Genomic DNA, 17,488 nt, shown 5'->3' on the forward strand with positions numbered 1-17,488 from the left:
CAGTCCAGAGGGCAGAGAAGGGGCTGAACAGTCGGTGCTCAAATGTCAGGATCAGAATTGCCTCTGAGCTCATGCTCTGTGCAGGAATCTGTTTTCAGTACAAGAACTGAGTCCACAGTGCTTTCTTTCAAAATCCACTCATTCCCCACCCAAGCATTTTTCATTACAACCACCTCACTTAGGGGTACCCTCTTGTTTTTTAAAAAAATGATATTGCTAAACAACTGGGAGTCAGAAACCCTTGCCATTCTCAGTGCCGGATTTACGTATAAGCTAAACAAGCTATAGCTTAGGGCCCCACTCTCTCTCTTTTAAAAAATAAAATATTTATTAACTTTTCCAAATTTATACAAAAAAGACAAAAAACAAAAATAAAAACACAAAATACAAAATACAAAAATACAAAAATACAAAAATTAAAAACACATATAATTTCATTCACCCATTTTCTTAGACTTATTTCTCGGACCTCCTCATACCTCCCCCTTTTGTATTCCAATTCTAATTATTCATTCAGCAAATCCTCATCCTCAATTTTCACTTAGTTTCACACCTTTCTTTCTTCTCCCCCCCCCCAATTATCTTAATCATTACAGCTAGTAACCACTTAACTTCAATCCAGCATCAATCTAACTCTCTTGGAGGCCCCCCCCAAAAAACCCACACACACCTGGATGTACATTTCCAAAATATAAGATGAAAAACAAATAAAATAAAACCTACACACAGCAACACTGTTTTGTGTTGTGTAGGCTCCTATGATGTAAGTAATGGGCCCTGCCTGCTAGCCTGCTCCCTAAAATATCACTGGTTTGCTCATTTCTATATATAGGGTGCCTACATTCTGCATGGACTGGTTGCATGGCAACGTGTGCAAATGGCTTTAGGTACCTTTTATGTCCATAAATTACCATACAGCATATATTCAACACAAAAAACAGTGACAATTTGTTGTTGACAAAGGGTAAGGTAAAGGTAAAGGGACCCCTGACCATTAGGTCCAATCGTGACCGACTCTGGGGTTGCGGCACTCATCTCGCTTTACTGGCCAAGGGAGCCAGCGTACAGCTTCCGGGTCATGTGGCCAGCATGACTAAGCCGTTTCTGGCAAACCAGAGCAGCACACGGAAACGCAGTTTACCTTCCCGCCGGAGCGGTACCTATTTATCTACTTGCACTTTGACGTGCTTTCGAACTGCTAGGTTGGCAGGAGCAGGGAACGAGGAACGGGAGCTCACACTGTCATGGGGATTTGAACCGCCGACCCTCTGATCGGCAAGTCCTAGGCTCTGTGGTTTAGCTCACAGTGCCACCCGCGTCCCTGACAAAGGGTAGCTGGACATATAAAGGGCCCCATTACCTTCAGTAGATTAGGGCCTCATCAAACCTAAATCCGGTCCTGGCCATTCTACTGCTATCCACCCAAAGGCCACCCTGCCCAGTAGATCCTGATCTGTCTTCTGTCCACCCCTGAGTGAGAGCAAGCGTAGCCAAATGCCTCAGAGACTTTGACCTCTGAACCCGGAAGCCCCTAATTCAAACTTTTCTTTGGCCATCATCCCGTTAGGTAGTCTTACGGAGCCTGCACTAACGAAGTAAGTAGTTTACTCCCTCTTATCATCAGCTGCACCTATATCTTTGCAAGATGGGGAGAGTAAAAGTCCTGACAAATCTCACCAGGTGTTATAAGGATTACCAAGACAGTGTTTGTGGACATTCTGAAGTGCTGCATAAATACTGTTGTTACAGCAAATTGTAATTCTTGGAGTGATGGGATCAAAACGAATTACGCAACGTCACGGAGGACGGGGCCACCTGAGTGGATCGTAATCTCCGATACTGGATGGGGCATGAGGCAGTATACAAGGGAGCTAGATTTTGGGTGGCTTTGTATCTTACTTTACAAAAGAAGAGGCCTTCGTCGGAAGAGGTGCCACAGGAAAATCCTCTGTTCGGAGGCCCCTCTGGTCTGGCCCGAGTCCATTTTAAAGATATAGCATGCAGGGAACTTGGTGTTTGCTGTGAAGAGTTAGCACCCAGAGAGCAGATTGAGCAGGCGGCAAGCAGGCACTGGCAGAGGAAGATGGGCGGGGGAGCGCACTGCCCCGGCAGCACAATCCCGGTGGGGTGCTGTCGCAGCTGCCCCCCCATCCGCGCTGGGTGCCATGCCCCCGCAGGTGGCACACCATGGTCCCAGGACATGCACCACACCTCCAGGACGTGTGCCACGCCCCCAGGACACGTGCCACGCCCCTGTGGGTGATGCACCACACCCCCAGGATACGCACTAGCCACGCCCCCGCCTGCTCTCCACCCCCCGGTGCCGGAGCATGAAGATCCGCCACTGCATGCAGGGCACCTGCTCACTGTCTTCTGCATGATGATGGGATAATAATAATAATAATATATTATTTATACTCCACCCATCTGGCTGGGTTTCCCCAGCCACTTTGGGAGGCTTCCAACAGAATATTAAAATACAATACAGTGGTACCTCGGGTTAAGTACTTAATTCGTTCCAGAGGTCCGTTCTTAACCTGAAACTGTTCTTAACCTGAAGCACCACTTTAGCTAATGGGGCCTCTTGCTGCTGCTGCGCCTCCGGAGCACGATTTCTGTTCTCATCCTGAAGCAAAGTTCTTAACCTGAAACACTATTTCTGGGTTAGCGGAGTCTGTAACCTGAAGCATATGTAACCTGAAGCGTATGTAACCTGAGGTACCAGTGTAGTCTATTAAACATTAAAAGCTTCCCTAAACAGGGCTGCCTTCAGATGTCTTCTAAAAGTCTGGTAGTTGTTCTTCTCTTTGACATCTGGTGGGAGGGCATTCCCCAGGGTGGGTGCTACTACCGAGAAGGCCCTCTGCTTGGTTTCCTGTAACTTGGAGGGAACCTCCAGAAGGCCCTTGGCACTGGACCTCAGTGTCCGGGCAGAACGACGGGGGTGGAGATGCTCCTTCAGGTATACTGGACCGAGATCCATTTCTATTTAAATTATCATGATTCCCCCCCCCCCCAATTTGCACCTATGTGCATACACAGCACATTCAAAAGTCCTCTGTTGGGGCAACCAGCTGACCTTGTTTGCCTGCTCAGTCTGCAACCTTAGGCCAGCTGCACACTCTCAATCTAACCTACCGCACAGGATTGTTGTTAGAATAAAATGCGGTGTGGCGGGAAAGGCACATGTACGCTGCTGTGCGCTCCTTGGAGGAAGGGTAGGGTAAAATGATATCAATTAACAAATTGTAATAAAGTAAGAGTGACAGGTAGCCAGCCATTGCTATGTTTCCAGAGTGAACAGGCTGCAGTAACACCAATCTTCTCCAGATACTGTTCCTGCATAAACTCAGCTGTTACGCTCATTGACCTTTTGGGAAACAAGGGGAAGATAATAGGCTAGTAGGCAGCCAGGATGCCATTGTCTTCAAAGGTGCCTACAAAGTGCCTACTACGAGGAACAAGAGCTACAGTTCCCCCTGTTTTTTTTTTAATGAAAAGGAGGCAGCCCTTAAGACAAACAAAAGGGTCAACTGTGGTCATTTAGTCTACATGGGTAGACTAAATGACCACAGACAGACTTTGGAATGCACCTGTTTAATTCAGGGACTTTTCTTCATTCTGCAGAATAAGGCAATCTGGTTTATTAATTTGATCAGCACAGCACAGGAATAGAAGGTGACAGAAATTACACCCATCTTGCAGCAGCAAAATTTACAGGCGACAGCTGTTTGCCAAAGGGTGTAGTCTTTGGCTGCTGAAGCTGATGACAGTTTCAGTGAAGCTAGGATTTATTGCTAAGAATTATTTATTTAGTAAATTTAATGTGTGAAGTGCTGTGCCGTTTTCAGTTTGTCTGGACTCCTAGGAACCTTTTGCATCAGATCACTATAATCCCTGTGTTACTTGTTTAAGGCCACCCACCGATAGGGATGGGAGAATCTGCAAATTTTGGGGTTTTTTCCCATTTCTCATTTCCCCACTCCTATTTCCAGTTGGCCACATCCCCGTCCCTTGCAGTTTGGGTCTGGGCAGGAAACTTGCCGTACCAAACTCCAGGATCCAAGAACAGAGATGAGGACCCTGAGGGCCACATTCCCCTGTGGCAATCTTCCAGGGGCCACAAGTCAGTGCTGGGCAGGGCCAGAGGCAAAAGTGGTTGGAGAAAGTTTTTGAACACATTTTCTGTCCAGGAAATCAAGAGGAATTATTAGAACATATTCCAGACAGGAAAACACAGCCGTCAAGGGTGTGAAACAGGTCGGATGAGGGGTGTAGGCTGGGGAAAGAAGGGGTGGCTAGGGAGGAATTGTGGCCTGGATTCCCAAGAGGTAAAGGGACCCCTGACCATTAGGTCCAGTCGTGGCCGACTCTAGGGTTGCGGCGCTCATCTCGCTTTATTGGCCGAGGGAGCCCCCGTACAACTTCTGGGTCATGTGGCCAGCATGACTAAGCTGCTTCTGGCAAACCAGAGCAGTGCACGGAAAAGCCATTTACCTTCCCGCTGGAGCAGTGCCATTTATCTACTTACACTTTGACGTGCTTTCGAACTGCTAGATTGGCAGGAGCAGGGACCGAGCAACGGGAGCTCACCCCGTCGCGGGGATTCAAACCACCAACCTTCTGATCGGCAAGCTCTAGGCTCTGTGGTTTAACCCACAGCGCCACCCACGTCTCTCCCGAAAGGCAGAGAGGCCTAGAGGGCCACATTCAGCCCTTTGGCCTATCCCTGCACCAACATGTGACTGGTGGTCTAATGACAGCTTCTCCACAAGTGCTTCAGGAGCACGGTTGTTTTTTTTTTAATTCACAGCCTGGCCTCACATACATGGAGATGCCCTTCATGATCATTGGGGCTTCTATGTGGAGGATCTTCACGGGGCTGGGCAATTATGATGCACACAGCTGCAGTAGCTTTGAAACAGGGCTGCTGTGATTGTTTTACTGAGGGGAGTCCTCTCTTTTGAAGGACGCTCAGAGGGCAGCCCTCTCTTCAATGGTGTCCTCTGTTTGAGGGCTGCCCCATCCGTGACTGGTTTGTAGATCTGAAACCAAGAGATCCACGTTCCTTCCTTGCTGTGCTGGTTGGGGCTAATGGTAGTTGTAGTCCGACGCACCTAGAAGCCACCAGTTTGGAGAAGACTGGCACAGGCAGATGTAGACAATGTTTTAAAATAAAGACACCTGACCACAATGTTATCATTTACTTGCTACAGAAGGAAAATCTTTATTGCAGGCTGCTAGCCGATAAGATCACGGTTTTCTGTCTTGGTTTGCATAGAAGAAAGGTGCTCAAGAAAGCAGCATTGACAGAAGCAGAGAAAAAAGGCATTTCTAACACGGCATTGTGGGTTTAAGGCAGAAATCTTCGAGCCTCTGACTCCTTGGCATAGCTTTTTTCATGGCATGCATCTGCTATGGCATGCTTCGAAAGATTCCCCATGAGAATCAGAGATGGCTTATTTAATTGGCTTCTCTTCAACCGACTGGACGTGAGTGGAGACGACTTGATCACCAATTCTATCTTCCACTATTGTCTTGATCACTCTTGTTTTTTGTACATCTGTGCAAGAAAGGAAATGCAGGCATTTAGGCGAGCAGTTATTCTTTTAAACAGGCAGATCAAGGAGCTCTTATGTAAACATGGGGGGATGATTGTATTACTTAAAAACACAGGAAGCTGCCTTAAAGTGAGCCAGACCATTGACCCATCTAAGTCAGTATTGTCCATACTGATTGGCAGCAACTATCCAGGTTTTCGGTCTGCTTTCCCAGTTCTAGTTGGAGATGTAGGTGATTGAACCTGGGATGTTCTGTATGTAAGGCAGATGCTCTATCATTGTGCCACACACTCTGTGCCATCAATATCCCATTTGCCCAGAGTCGACCCACAATTCATAGGCCATGCAAATAGCAGCTTGGAGGGACGAGGGCCAATGGGAGCAGCTGCAACCCTTATCAACCATCCCACTGGGCAATTTCTGCACTGGGTGACCATCTGAGGTAAAGTTGTTATTACGCTGGTGGCTCCTTAACGCTGATTCTTTCTTCACCAGCACAAGCCTGCCATATACGCAACTTTCTCAGTTCAATTTTGGTACTCCTATAGGCAATTTATCAGCACTATTTCACCCTCTGAAATTAGTAGCAAAATAAATGTGAATTTTTAACAAAAATAGAAATGTGCATTTTAAACAGAAAAATAAGAGCAACATGTATTACCTCTGCTGCTGCTTCCATATCTTGATCCTGAATCCTGGGAACTTTCACCACTAAATCCTCTGTCTGTAGATCCTGAGCTTCTAGATTGTGAGTCTGCAGACCCAGAGCCTCTGGACTGTGACTGAAAGCTGGAAGTTTCTTGGACCCTGGATCTGGAATCTGAAGAACTGGAAGATCCGAACCCTCTAGATCCTGTGGATCTCGAGTCTCCACTGCCAAAAGCTCTGGATCCAGAGCTGGAAGATGTCTGGTCTCTAGAACTTGAACCTACAGATCCTCTAGATCTAGTTTCTGAAGAGGTTCTTCTGGATCCAGATTCAAAATCACTATAAGAACAGTAAAAAACAAACAAACTTTAGACTTGGTTATAGAAAAAAGAGAGGGCTTCTGTGAATGTACATTTGACAGTACCAAGATCAGTAAAGTCTTTGTTGTAGATATTATGTCCTTCTAAGTCCAGAATGTCTGCATTATCCAATGTGATCAATTATTTTAACCAGCACAAGCAGGCTGCCTCATAATACATTTGCACATTTCTGAACCAGAAATAGAAAGAAAGGGCGTGTTTCTTGGAGACTATGCAAACTGACTGGAGAATGTGCATATTGAGCGAGGGAATTAAGCAATGAGAAACCAAGTGATGTGTGGACCCTTAGGCAAAGGAGAATCAAAGACATTTAGGAATGGCAGACTTCTACCACATTCCTCCCTTTTCACCTGTCTCCTCCATCCAGCAGACTGCGGTAAGTCTCGATCTCATTCTCCAGGCGGATCTTGATATCCAGGAGCTGTTCATATTCTCTGTTTTGGCTTTCCATGTCTTCCCTGATCTGCACCACTTGTCCCTCCACGTTGCTTATCACTCCTTGTATCTGGGAAAGTTCGCCACAGAATCTGCCTTCTACATCTGCCAGGGTGGCCTCCAGAGATTGTTTCTGATGAAAGGGGGGGGGGAATGGAACATTGAAAGTTAAATAAAAAGATAATACGAGAACACAGATAATAAAAAACATAAACAAACAAATAGCCCTTCCCACAAACACATTTAAAAGATCATGGTATGTTTAATGGTAGGGCTGGATGCCACAAAGCCATGTGTGCCCTCTGTGTATATTGTCTATCTCTCTTCTTGTTTTAAACTTAAGAAAGGGTTAGAAAGGTATAAAGTAATAAGTAAAGAAAGATGCTAACTGTTAGCCCCAAAATGAAAAGTGAGCGAGGTCCCAACTGAAGAGGACAGGCAACTTAGGTTGACAGAATTTGCAGAACTTGCAGATTTAACACATAGAATAAGAGAGCAAGAAGAACATACATTTAAAGAAGAGTGGAAAACATTTATTAATATGTGGGAAATGACTGTATGCAGCTGAAAACACTGGCAGCCTTAAGATAAATTCAGCAGAGTAAATAATTTTTGACGGATGTAAAAGTGGAAAATTGATTTGAATGGTTATAGTAAAATATGCAGGGATGTATGATACACAAAATGAACCACGGAAAGAGAAGAAGGGAAGTCCCTGGATATTTTAAAGTTTGTAAAATGTTTATTTGCAATTGTAAAATTGTAAAATAAAAATTCTCAAAGAAAAAAAGATGCTAACTGAACGAAAGAAAGAATTCTTATACCATAGACAATTGGGTTTGCAGTTCCATTTCTAGGCTTTGCAGAGTGTGTCTTAGTTCGGTAATCTCACTCTTGTTGGTGCTGGTCTCTTCAACGCTGGTGTTGATCTGCTTATTCAGTTCTTGACTCTGAAATAAAGTGATTAAAAGTGGGAGAGAGAGAGTTATCCAAAGGTTTTTATTCAAACGAATAATTTTGCTTAGGGAAGAGTCCTCCGCGAGGTCAAAAGTGAGCATTTTCTGCAAGACAAAAAGAAGGCACCTTTTATCATATGTGGTGGAATTGTAAAGTTATAAGGAATTCTGGGAAATGATATATAATGAATTGGAAAAAAAAATGTTGAAAAGAACCGTTGCTAAAAAAACCCAGAAGCCTTTTTGTTAGGAATTGTAGGTGCAGAGATACTGAAGGAACTGAAAAGATTGTTTATGTATGCTACAATAGCTGCAAGGATGCTTGCTTGCCCAGAGCTGGAAAGATGACAAGATGTCTACGAAGGTGGACTGGCAGATGAAATTAATGGACTATGCAGAGATGGCAAGACTGAACGGGAAAATCAGAAATCGGGAGGATCAAAACTTCAACAGAAAATGGGACAAATATAGATTGTATTTAAAAGACTACTGTAAACACTTTAACTCTTTGGCAGGTTTCTAATAACTCTTGCAATGATACATAGACTTTGGATACAATGGAGGATTGTAAGTTAGATGTACTTATAACATGCAGTTAAAAAAAGTTACCTTAAAGAACCCACGGAGGGGAGGAGGGAAGTCTTGAGATTCGGAAGAATCTTGTGTGGTTTTTTTAATTACTTGTGACTATGAGTGTGAATGAATTTGTAAAACCAAATGAAAACTATTTAAATAATAAAAAGTGAGCATTTCCACCACCTACCTGTTCGTTGAACCAGGCCTCAATGTCTTGCCTGTTCTCCTCAGCGAGGGCTTCATATTCTCCTCTCATCTTATTGAGGAGGGCAGTCAGGTCAACTCCTGGGGCGGCATTCATTTGCACATCAATGCCTCCAGCCGTGGTATCAGTCACAGAGCTCATATCCTGCACCAATAAAAATGTTCTTTCAACACTTGCTGCAAGAGCAGGAAAATAAATCATTTTTTTAAAAATACCAGGAGTATCTCTGAGTAATTGTAATGTTTTCTAGATGACGTTGACTGGTTTCAATAGCTTTGCTTCTACTGCCCAGACTCCAGAGAGGTCTGTATTTGATCCAAAATAGATTGAGCAGGCGCAGGTGTGGGGTCCCTCTTACTCAGGCACCCCCAAACTTGGCCCTCCAGATGTTTTGTGACTACAATTCCCATCATCCCTGACCACTGGTCCTGTTAGCTAGTGATGATGGGAGGTGTAGTCCCAAAACAGCTAGAGGGCCGAGTTTTGGGATACCTGCTCTTACCATTTCATAGAAGCCAACTCCTAGGGGCCATGGGGCCTTGGCTGCCACAAAAAAATATTTGTGGGAGCCAGGCCCTCACAGAGTTGATGGACATTCCCATTCAAATGTTGTGTTGTGCACTGTGTCATGTGATTGATTATGTGGGGTGGGGCTTACCTGGGCCCCCAACAATATTTTATTCAAGTTGGCATCCCTGTACTATTTTGTATTCTGCTCCATCATTTACCTGAAGTTTCTCCTGCGTAGGTAAAGCTTGATTTGGGCTCTGGTCTGTTTATTATCTATGTAAAGGTGAAAAGGCAAAGGACCACTGGACGGTTAAGTCCAGTCAAGGGCGACTGGGATGTGGCAATCATCTCACTTTCAAGCCACAGGAGCCAGAGTTTGTCCACAGACAGCTTTCTGGTTCATGTGGCCAGCTTCTGGCACAACGGAACACCGTGATGGAAACCAGAGTGCACAGAAATGCCGTTTACCTTCCTGCCGCAGTGGTACCTATTTATATACTTGCACTGGTGTACTTTTGAACTGCTAGGTTGGCAGAAGCTGGGACAAAGCAACAGGAGCTCACCCCATCATGCGAATTTGAACGACCGACCTTCTGATCAGCAAGCCCAAGAGGCTCAGTGGTTTAGACCACAGTGCCACCCGCTCCTCTATTATCTATACAGGTAATGCAAATCAATACTATTAACTCCCACTGCAAGCACCCATTGCCCTTAAGATGTGTGTGTATATGTAAAGGTAAATACAGTGGTACCTTGGGATAATAACTTAATTCGTTCTGGAGGTCCGTTCTTAACCTGAAACTGTTCTTAACCTGAGGTACCACTTTAGCTAATGGGGCCTCCTGCTGCACGATTTCTGTTCTCATCCTGAGGTAAAGTTCTTAACCCGAGGTACTATTTCTGGGTTAGTGGAGTCTGTAACCTGAAGCGTCTGTAACCTGAAGCGTCTGTAATCCGAGGTACCACTGCATACACAAACACACACATATTGGACCTGACTTTAGGCATTACGGAGACCTACATTACCTCTTCATGAGTCTTCTTCATATACTCAAGCTCCTCAGTCAGGCTTTCAATCTGCATTTCAAGATCACCCCTGCTCATGGTTATCTCATCTAGGACCTTACGGAGGCCATTGGTGTCAGCTTCAACACTCTGGCGGAGAGCCACATCATTGTCGTACCTGAAGCAAAATGGATTAAAAAGGTTGTCAGCAGATCATGTGGGAATCATCTGAAGACAGAGAGGGAAACATGTTCCTTCTCTGTGGGTGTTTTCTTTGATGCCTTCATCAGTTTTCTTCATGGCAGCAATGCTTCTGAAGACCAGTTGCTGGAAACCACAGGAGGAGAGAGGTGTCTTGCGCTCAAATCCTGCTTGCAGATTTCCCACAGGCCACTGTGGCAACAGGATGCTGGACTAGATGGTCCACTGGCCTGATTCAGCAGCCTCTTCTTAAGTTCCTATATTATTTTAAAGGTAAAGGGACCCCTGACCATTAGGTCCAGTCGTGGATGACTCTGGGGTTGGGGCGCTCATCTCGCTTTATTGGCCGAGGGAGCCGGCGTACAGCTTCCGGGTCATGTGGCCAGCATGACTAAGCCACTTTTGGCGAACCAGAGCAGTGCACGGAAACGCCGTTTACCTTCCCGCCGGAGTGGTACCTATTTATCTACTTGCACTTTAACGTGCTTTTGAACTGCTAGGTTGGCAGGAGCAGGGACCGAGCAACGGGAGCTCACCCCATCACAGGGATTCGAACCACCGACCTTCTGATCGGCAAGTCCTAGGCTCTGTGGTTTAACCCACAGCTTTATGTTGGGGCTATGTGCTTGCATATCAGGTTTTAAAGAAGGTGTGGTTATCAGTGGTGTTTTTGTCACACATATGAACCAAACCTGGAATTAGCTAAGCACTAAATTTACGATGTGAAATTAGGACTGCCGCCCTATAACCCTTGGGAGTAAGCCCCACTGAACTCCATGGGACGTACTTCTGAGTAGACATGGTTGGGGCTGTGCTGGAGCATACAAATGCAATTTATTGGTTGGTGGCTATGAATTTGTTCCAGCCAAGCATACAGTAAATGTACTGTATTTACACCTCATGGGATATGCATGCTGGAGATCTCACAATAGGCTGGTTTTTCTGCTCTACATGAATGATTCAGCAAACATCTCCACCAGGATGTGGAGCAGATGCCCATTTTGTCCCACTTACTTCAGCTTGAAGTCAGCAGCAGCCAGCCTAGCATTGTCAACCTGCAAAATGAGGCCGCCATTGTCTGTAATTGCAGCAATTATCTGCAAAAGAAAGAATCAATAATTAATATATAATTGAATGTTGGATTCGGACATGTAGTAAGTTCCTCTCCCAACTCATTCACACACATTTAAAGCACTATGATACCACTTTAAATAGTCATGGCTTCCCCCAGAGAAATAAACTACAGCACTGTTGGAAATTTCTGCCCAATTTTAATTTGTACAGTAATTATTATTTAGTACCATCAAGAATAGGACGGATTATGAATTATGTTACATATCTTGTCTCCTTTTGTTGTGGGAAGTCAAGACAGGTCTGCTTAATTAATGAGGGGAATATATAGTATTAAATAGACAGATGAGAGATATATGGGTTTTAAAATGACATTATTTCTTTCTTCTCTTTTATATAGTTAGAATAGATTTTGTCTAAAACTAAGCATCCAATAAGTTTAAGGAGTTTTTTTTTATTAGAATGGAAGAATACTAACAAAAAACCACAGAAAATTAGGTAAATAAAATTAATATTTCAGCAATAAATGACTGGGGAGCTGTAGCTACTCCTCTATGAGGAAAGGTTACAACATTTCTGTGAACCGCCCTGAGGCCTCTGGGTATAGGGCAGTATATAAACTCAATTGATAATAATAATAATGTGAGGGTTGGGGGAATAAAAGTATGCCCTTTGTCAAAATGGATCTCACCTTCCAGGGGTGTCTCTGAGAAAGGGCCGTAACTCAATGATAGAGCATCTGCTTTGCATGCAGATTCAATCCCTGGCATCTCCAGAACAGACTAGGAGAGAAGCCTCTCTGAAATCATGGACAGTCACTATGACTCAGTGTACCCAACACTAACATAGTTGGATGAGTAGCATGGCTAAGTGTAAGGCACCTTCCTATGTTCCGGTGTCTCTAGCTATTTCCTAATTATTAAGGGCCCTTTGCCTGTAATTTCCCTAATAGATGTGTCTGGCAACTTGGCTTGTTGACCATTAAGGGACCTCAGCAGTCCCTCTGGCCCCATTAACTCTCTCCTGCCCCCCTCCACCTGCAAATTCGCACCATAAATACAGCTGTACCTTGGTTTTTGAACAACTTAGTTCTCGAACATATTGGCTCCCGAACGCCGCAAACCCGGAAGTGACCGTTCCAGTTTGCAAACTTCCTGCAGCCAATCAGAAGCTGTGCTTTGGCTTCCGAACGTTTTGGGAGTCAAACAGACTTCCGGAACGGATTCCGTTTGACTTCCAAGGTATGACTGTATAAGCCTTGTGAATCGAACCAATGCAGCAAACAAAGCCCTGCGACATATCTGTGTGGCTTGTTTCTTTCCATACCTGCGCCCTAAGGTCATCGATGACTGCGTAATACTTGCTGTAATCCCGTTGCTCTCCGCCTCTGGTGCTTCCTCCAAACTTCTCGTACCATTCTGCAATCTTCCTCTCCAGGTCACTGTTCGCCTCCTCCAGCGCTTGGACGTTGTTCAGATAGGTTGCCAAGCGGTCGTTGAGATTTTGCATCGTCTGCTTCTCGCCGCCGGAAAGGAGTCCACCCTCGCTGCCCCCGAAGCCGTTAAAGCCCCCGGCCGACCCACCTCCAATGGCGCCCCACCCAGCACTGGAGCCCCAGGAACCACCAGCACCACATGACATGCCACCAGAACTCCATCTCCCTCTGCTCTCAGACATCCCATTCATACCGCACATGCCCCCGCCAGAGCCCCAGGTGCCGCCACCACAGCTGGAGCCTCCACCAATGGTCCTTCTGCTAGATCCACCGCTGAAGCTTGAGCTTCCACCCAAGCCCCTGCCGCTTGATCCACCACTGAAACTGGAGCTTCCACCAAAGGCCCTGCCACTAGATCCACCGCTGAAGCTGCATGCTCCATGGCCAGACATCCTTGCTGGTCCTCGGCTGCTGCTGCTGCTGCGGGAAGAAGCGGCTTGTCTGGAGGACTGGCTAAAGAAACTCATGTTTGCAGCACAATGTACAGAGGACCTTTCCTGTGCAGAAATGCAGTGATGGTGACCTCGGAAGGCAGTTTTTACCTTTTTATACACAAATGTGCAATTGCATCATACTCCTAAGTGTATGGTGTGTTTTTTGCCAAATTGCTAGCCTAGCCCATCATTAGCTAATTATAATAATTAATAGCTAATCCCAATATGCATGCTTGTGTTCTTCCCTCTGTTTAATCAGCATGTCAACATGGAGAATAGGTGGAGCTGGGTGGGCCAAACCTTTCATTACAGTACTTGGAACTCAATTGAGTAATTACTGTACTTTCCTTTTTATAGCTTCGCTGCTTCCTAACACATTATTGCATGCTATTTCTTTAGGTACAGTGGTACCTTGGGTTACAGATGCTTCAGGTTACAGACGCTTCAGGTTACAGACTCCACTAACCCAGAAATAGTACCTCGGGTTAAGAAATTTACCTCAGGATGAGAACAGAAATCGTGCAGTGGCAGTGCAGCGGCAGCAGGAGGCCCCATTAGCTAAAGTGGTACTTCAGGTTAAGAACAGTTTCAGGTTAAGAACGGACCTCCGGAATGAATTAAGTTCTTAACCCGAGGTACCACTATATGCTCGTTTTATCCCTGCATTAGCGTGCCTCTTTTTTCCTTCTACCTTTTGCACACATCTTGCCGGAATTGCAACGTTAACTTTCAGGTTAACGCTGATTCTTCAGGTTTTATTCCAGTGTAGACAAAAACGAAGAACTTCTTCACACGGTGTGTGGTTAAACTGAGGAGCTTGTTTCCACAAGAGACAGAGAGAGCCAACAACTTGGATAGCTTTAAAAGAGGACTGGACAAATTCACTCTGGAGAAGGCTGTCGATGCCTACTAACCCTGATGGCTATGTTTGACCTTCACGGTTTGAGGCAATATATCTCTGAACACCAGTTGCTGGAAACCATGGGAGTGGAGAGCGCTGTCATGCTTGAGTCCTGCCTGAGAGCTTCCCATAAGCATCTGGTTAACCAATGGGAGAACAGAGTCCTGGACTAGCTGGACTAAAGTACAGGTCCCTGACCTTTTACACCAGGGAGAGATTTTGGACCACAGAGATTCAGGGGGGCAAATCAGATTCTTAGAACCACAGAAGTTCATAACTAGTAGCTGGTGGCTCCTGTTTATCACTGTGCTGAGCTGTCATATAGCTTATAGGCTCCCTTCCCCATCGCTTCTCTTAGGACTGACTTATGTCTGGGTTTTCCAGGAATCGGGCTTTCTGGGGGGACTTTTCCAAAAGAAGCTCAGCTTTGGGGAATATGGCAACCCTAGCTCCACTGCTATTTAGAAAGGGAGGAAAGACCACAGAGAGATTGATCTAATCTATCAGACCCTTTTCTGCAGAAGAAAACATACTAAATAATACGAAGATTTTTTTTAAAAAAATACCCCAAGACAAACATAAACAGATTTTTAATGCATGCACGCATAGAAATGGCAACAAATGGCAGCAGTCATAATGAAAACAACCACATTGTGGGAAAGCTTGCAGAAAAGCTAATATAGCTTTTGATGCTGACCAACGGGGCGTAGGCCTTTTGAAAGGGGGTGTAAAGTTATGCACTTGCAGTAGCAGCACTGAATAATTCCCCCCCTATTGCCATTATGTCTAGAAGCAGCTGTCATTTGGTGAATGGGGTTTAAGCTCTGCTTTAAAAGCACACCGGTTTTTGCATTAATGCAATGCAATACAATGCTATATGGTTACACCGGGAGGGAATCCAGTTTATTCAGCTTATTTTTCTTTGTTAATTTCAGAGGATTATTTGATTTGTTGCTTTAAAAAATCCAACAGTCTTGGTAAAACAAAGATAATCAGGAAGGTGGTAGGATTTTTATTCTGCTATCTACATAAGAATTTCCTATGAAAGGATCCTTAATGTTTTGTGATCCATCAGCTATTTGACTCCCCTCCCCCTTTTTTTAAAATGGCAAGTACCTGTAAGTGCCCTGCCTTGAGCAGAGGTCACAGTATATTTTGGATGCAGTTCAAACGCTTGCTTGAAAAGTAATTTTTTAAAAACCATCATCTTAATTCTGTGATTCTATGCTTAATTCTGGATTGAAAATAATTATGCTGTCAATGAAGGGTGGCAGGTGAGTCTATGATAGTGCACTTAGCTTATACTGGCTAATTTTCCTCCCGGCTTTCAAAGGGCAGATGAAGTTGTTGTTTTTTATCCCACTAATTACTTAAAGCTTGTCATGACTGCTGACTAGCTAAATCTCCTTTTCAATTAAAATAATGTTAGATACATTGCATCACGCATACCCTTTGCCAAACCCAGAAACATAAATCACCTTTTGAGACCACAGAGGCAAGCTTTTGTTAACCTGTTAGTCATTCTCCATCAACCACGGCCATCACATTGAAGAAAGACATGAGCACCTTTTTGTATTGCTTCTGACCGCGCCAATGAAGGTTCTGCTCCATCTGACTAATACGGGTTCACAAGGGCAAGAGATGACACTGGAGTCAACGCCATAACTTTCACAATCCTGGAGCAAACGCCAGTCCTATCCAGTATCCATAGTGGTGCTTGCCAGATCAATGATCTGCAGCAAAAGTTTCCAACCTTTTGAGCCCATGGCTTACTTAACCAACCACATTCTTTCTGTGGCAACCCTGTGGGGCTCAGGAGCCCAGTTACGTCACCCCTTGCCTTCAGAGCCGGCAGCCCCTCACCCCTTTTTGAACACCCTCCCTTGTGGAGTGTTCCCTCAGCCTTCTCTCCTCTCCCCTCTCCTTGGGAGTCTTCCAGGCAGCTACCGCTACCACCCCAGTCTCTGAGCCACCCCTGCCCCCACAACAAACACTCTGTGAGGTGAGTGAGGCTGAGAGACTTCAAAGAAGTGTGACTGGCCCAAGGTCACCCAGTAGCTGCATGTGGAGGAGCAGGGAATCGAAGCCAGTTCACCAGATTACAAGTCTACTGCTCTTAACCATTATACCAAACTGGCTGGATGCCCCCAGCTACAACAGCCTGACAGAGATTGGCCAAAGGTGAACATGAGGACAGCCCCTTACTCACCTTGGGAGGTAGCAGTGGGCGTTGCCAGGCCTGCATGGCAGAATGGCTCCCCTTCGGTGCTGGGCATGCAGCTCCCAGGCAGGCCTTTCACACAGCAAGCACAAGAAAGGCCAGGGCAGCACCTGCCTGCCTGCCCAGCCTCCCACTTGTCTGTCCATTCCCAACAGCAAGGGCTGGCTGGCTGGCTGGGCTCCGTCACCCACTTGCTTGCCTACTACGAGGCCACCTCAGGTCCTGGCAACCAGCACCCTCTGGCCTGTGCCAGAGGCACCATTTGCCTGGGGCTGTTGCAACAAACAACAAATATATAAAATGAAAGGGTTTAAGGTCAGTAAAAAAAGAGAAGGATTGGTTTGAGAAAATATTGAATTATTTGGGCAGGTTTGAACAATTTGGGGCAATTAAAATGTTAAAAGTTAAACAAACCTTGTGGAGGGAGGAGTGTTAAGGTATATAGAATTATACATATGGTTGATTTGAATATGTTATTATTGATTATGTATACCCAATGCAACAGCTGCCTGGGGGTTTTCACTGTTCGTTTTCACTGTTTGTGTTTTGATTGTTGGTAAATAAAATTAAACACACACACAACAAACAACAACCACACAAGCCTTTGGGAGGCAGAGATGCAAGAGGGCATCAGAGGAGGGAGGGACGGGAAGAGGGACAGAGGCCAGTGTTGCCCACGGCACCCCTGACCATCATTCAAAGCACCCCAAGATGCCACAGCACACTGGTTGAAAACCTCTGTTCTACAGTGTAACTATCCAATGGTTTGACTTCACTCCCAAAGGCACACTCCTCCATTGTCTCCCAAGACAGACGTATGCTAAAATCTATTGTTCCAGAAGGATTTTTCGGTCCTATGGCAAATCTGGATAGCCTCATCCTTCTGCAT

The 17,488-nt window shown here is 45.3% G+C and overlaps 1 protein-coding gene across 1 annotated transcript; it reads right to left on the minus strand.

Annotated features, from left to right (window-relative positions):
* Positions 1 to 4,622: 4,622 nt before the first annotated feature.
* On the minus strand, positions 4,623 to 13,234 carry LOC309516614 (keratin, type I cytoskeletal 12-like; the record flags this gene model as incomplete). The annotated part of the gene is made up of 8 exons (XM_082195374.1): positions 4,623 to 5,563; positions 6,223 to 6,548; positions 6,940 to 7,157; positions 7,849 to 7,974; positions 8,744 to 8,905; positions 10,298 to 10,454; positions 11,492 to 11,574; positions 12,875 to 13,234. The coding sequence occupies 8 exons, from the start codon at positions 13,232 to 13,234 to the stop codon at positions 5,460 to 5,462; spliced, it is 1,536 nt and encodes a 511-aa protein (XP_082051500.1). The 3' UTR covers positions 4,623 to 5,459.
* Between the last annotated feature and the right edge of the window lie 4,254 nt (positions 13,235 to 17,488).

The sequence above is a fragment of the Podarcis vaucheri genome (assembly GCF_965113315.1).
Source record: "Podarcis vaucheri genome assembly, chromosome: 13".
Taxonomy (NCBI): domain Eukaryota; kingdom Metazoa; phylum Chordata; class Lepidosauria; order Squamata; family Lacertidae; genus Podarcis; species Podarcis vaucheri.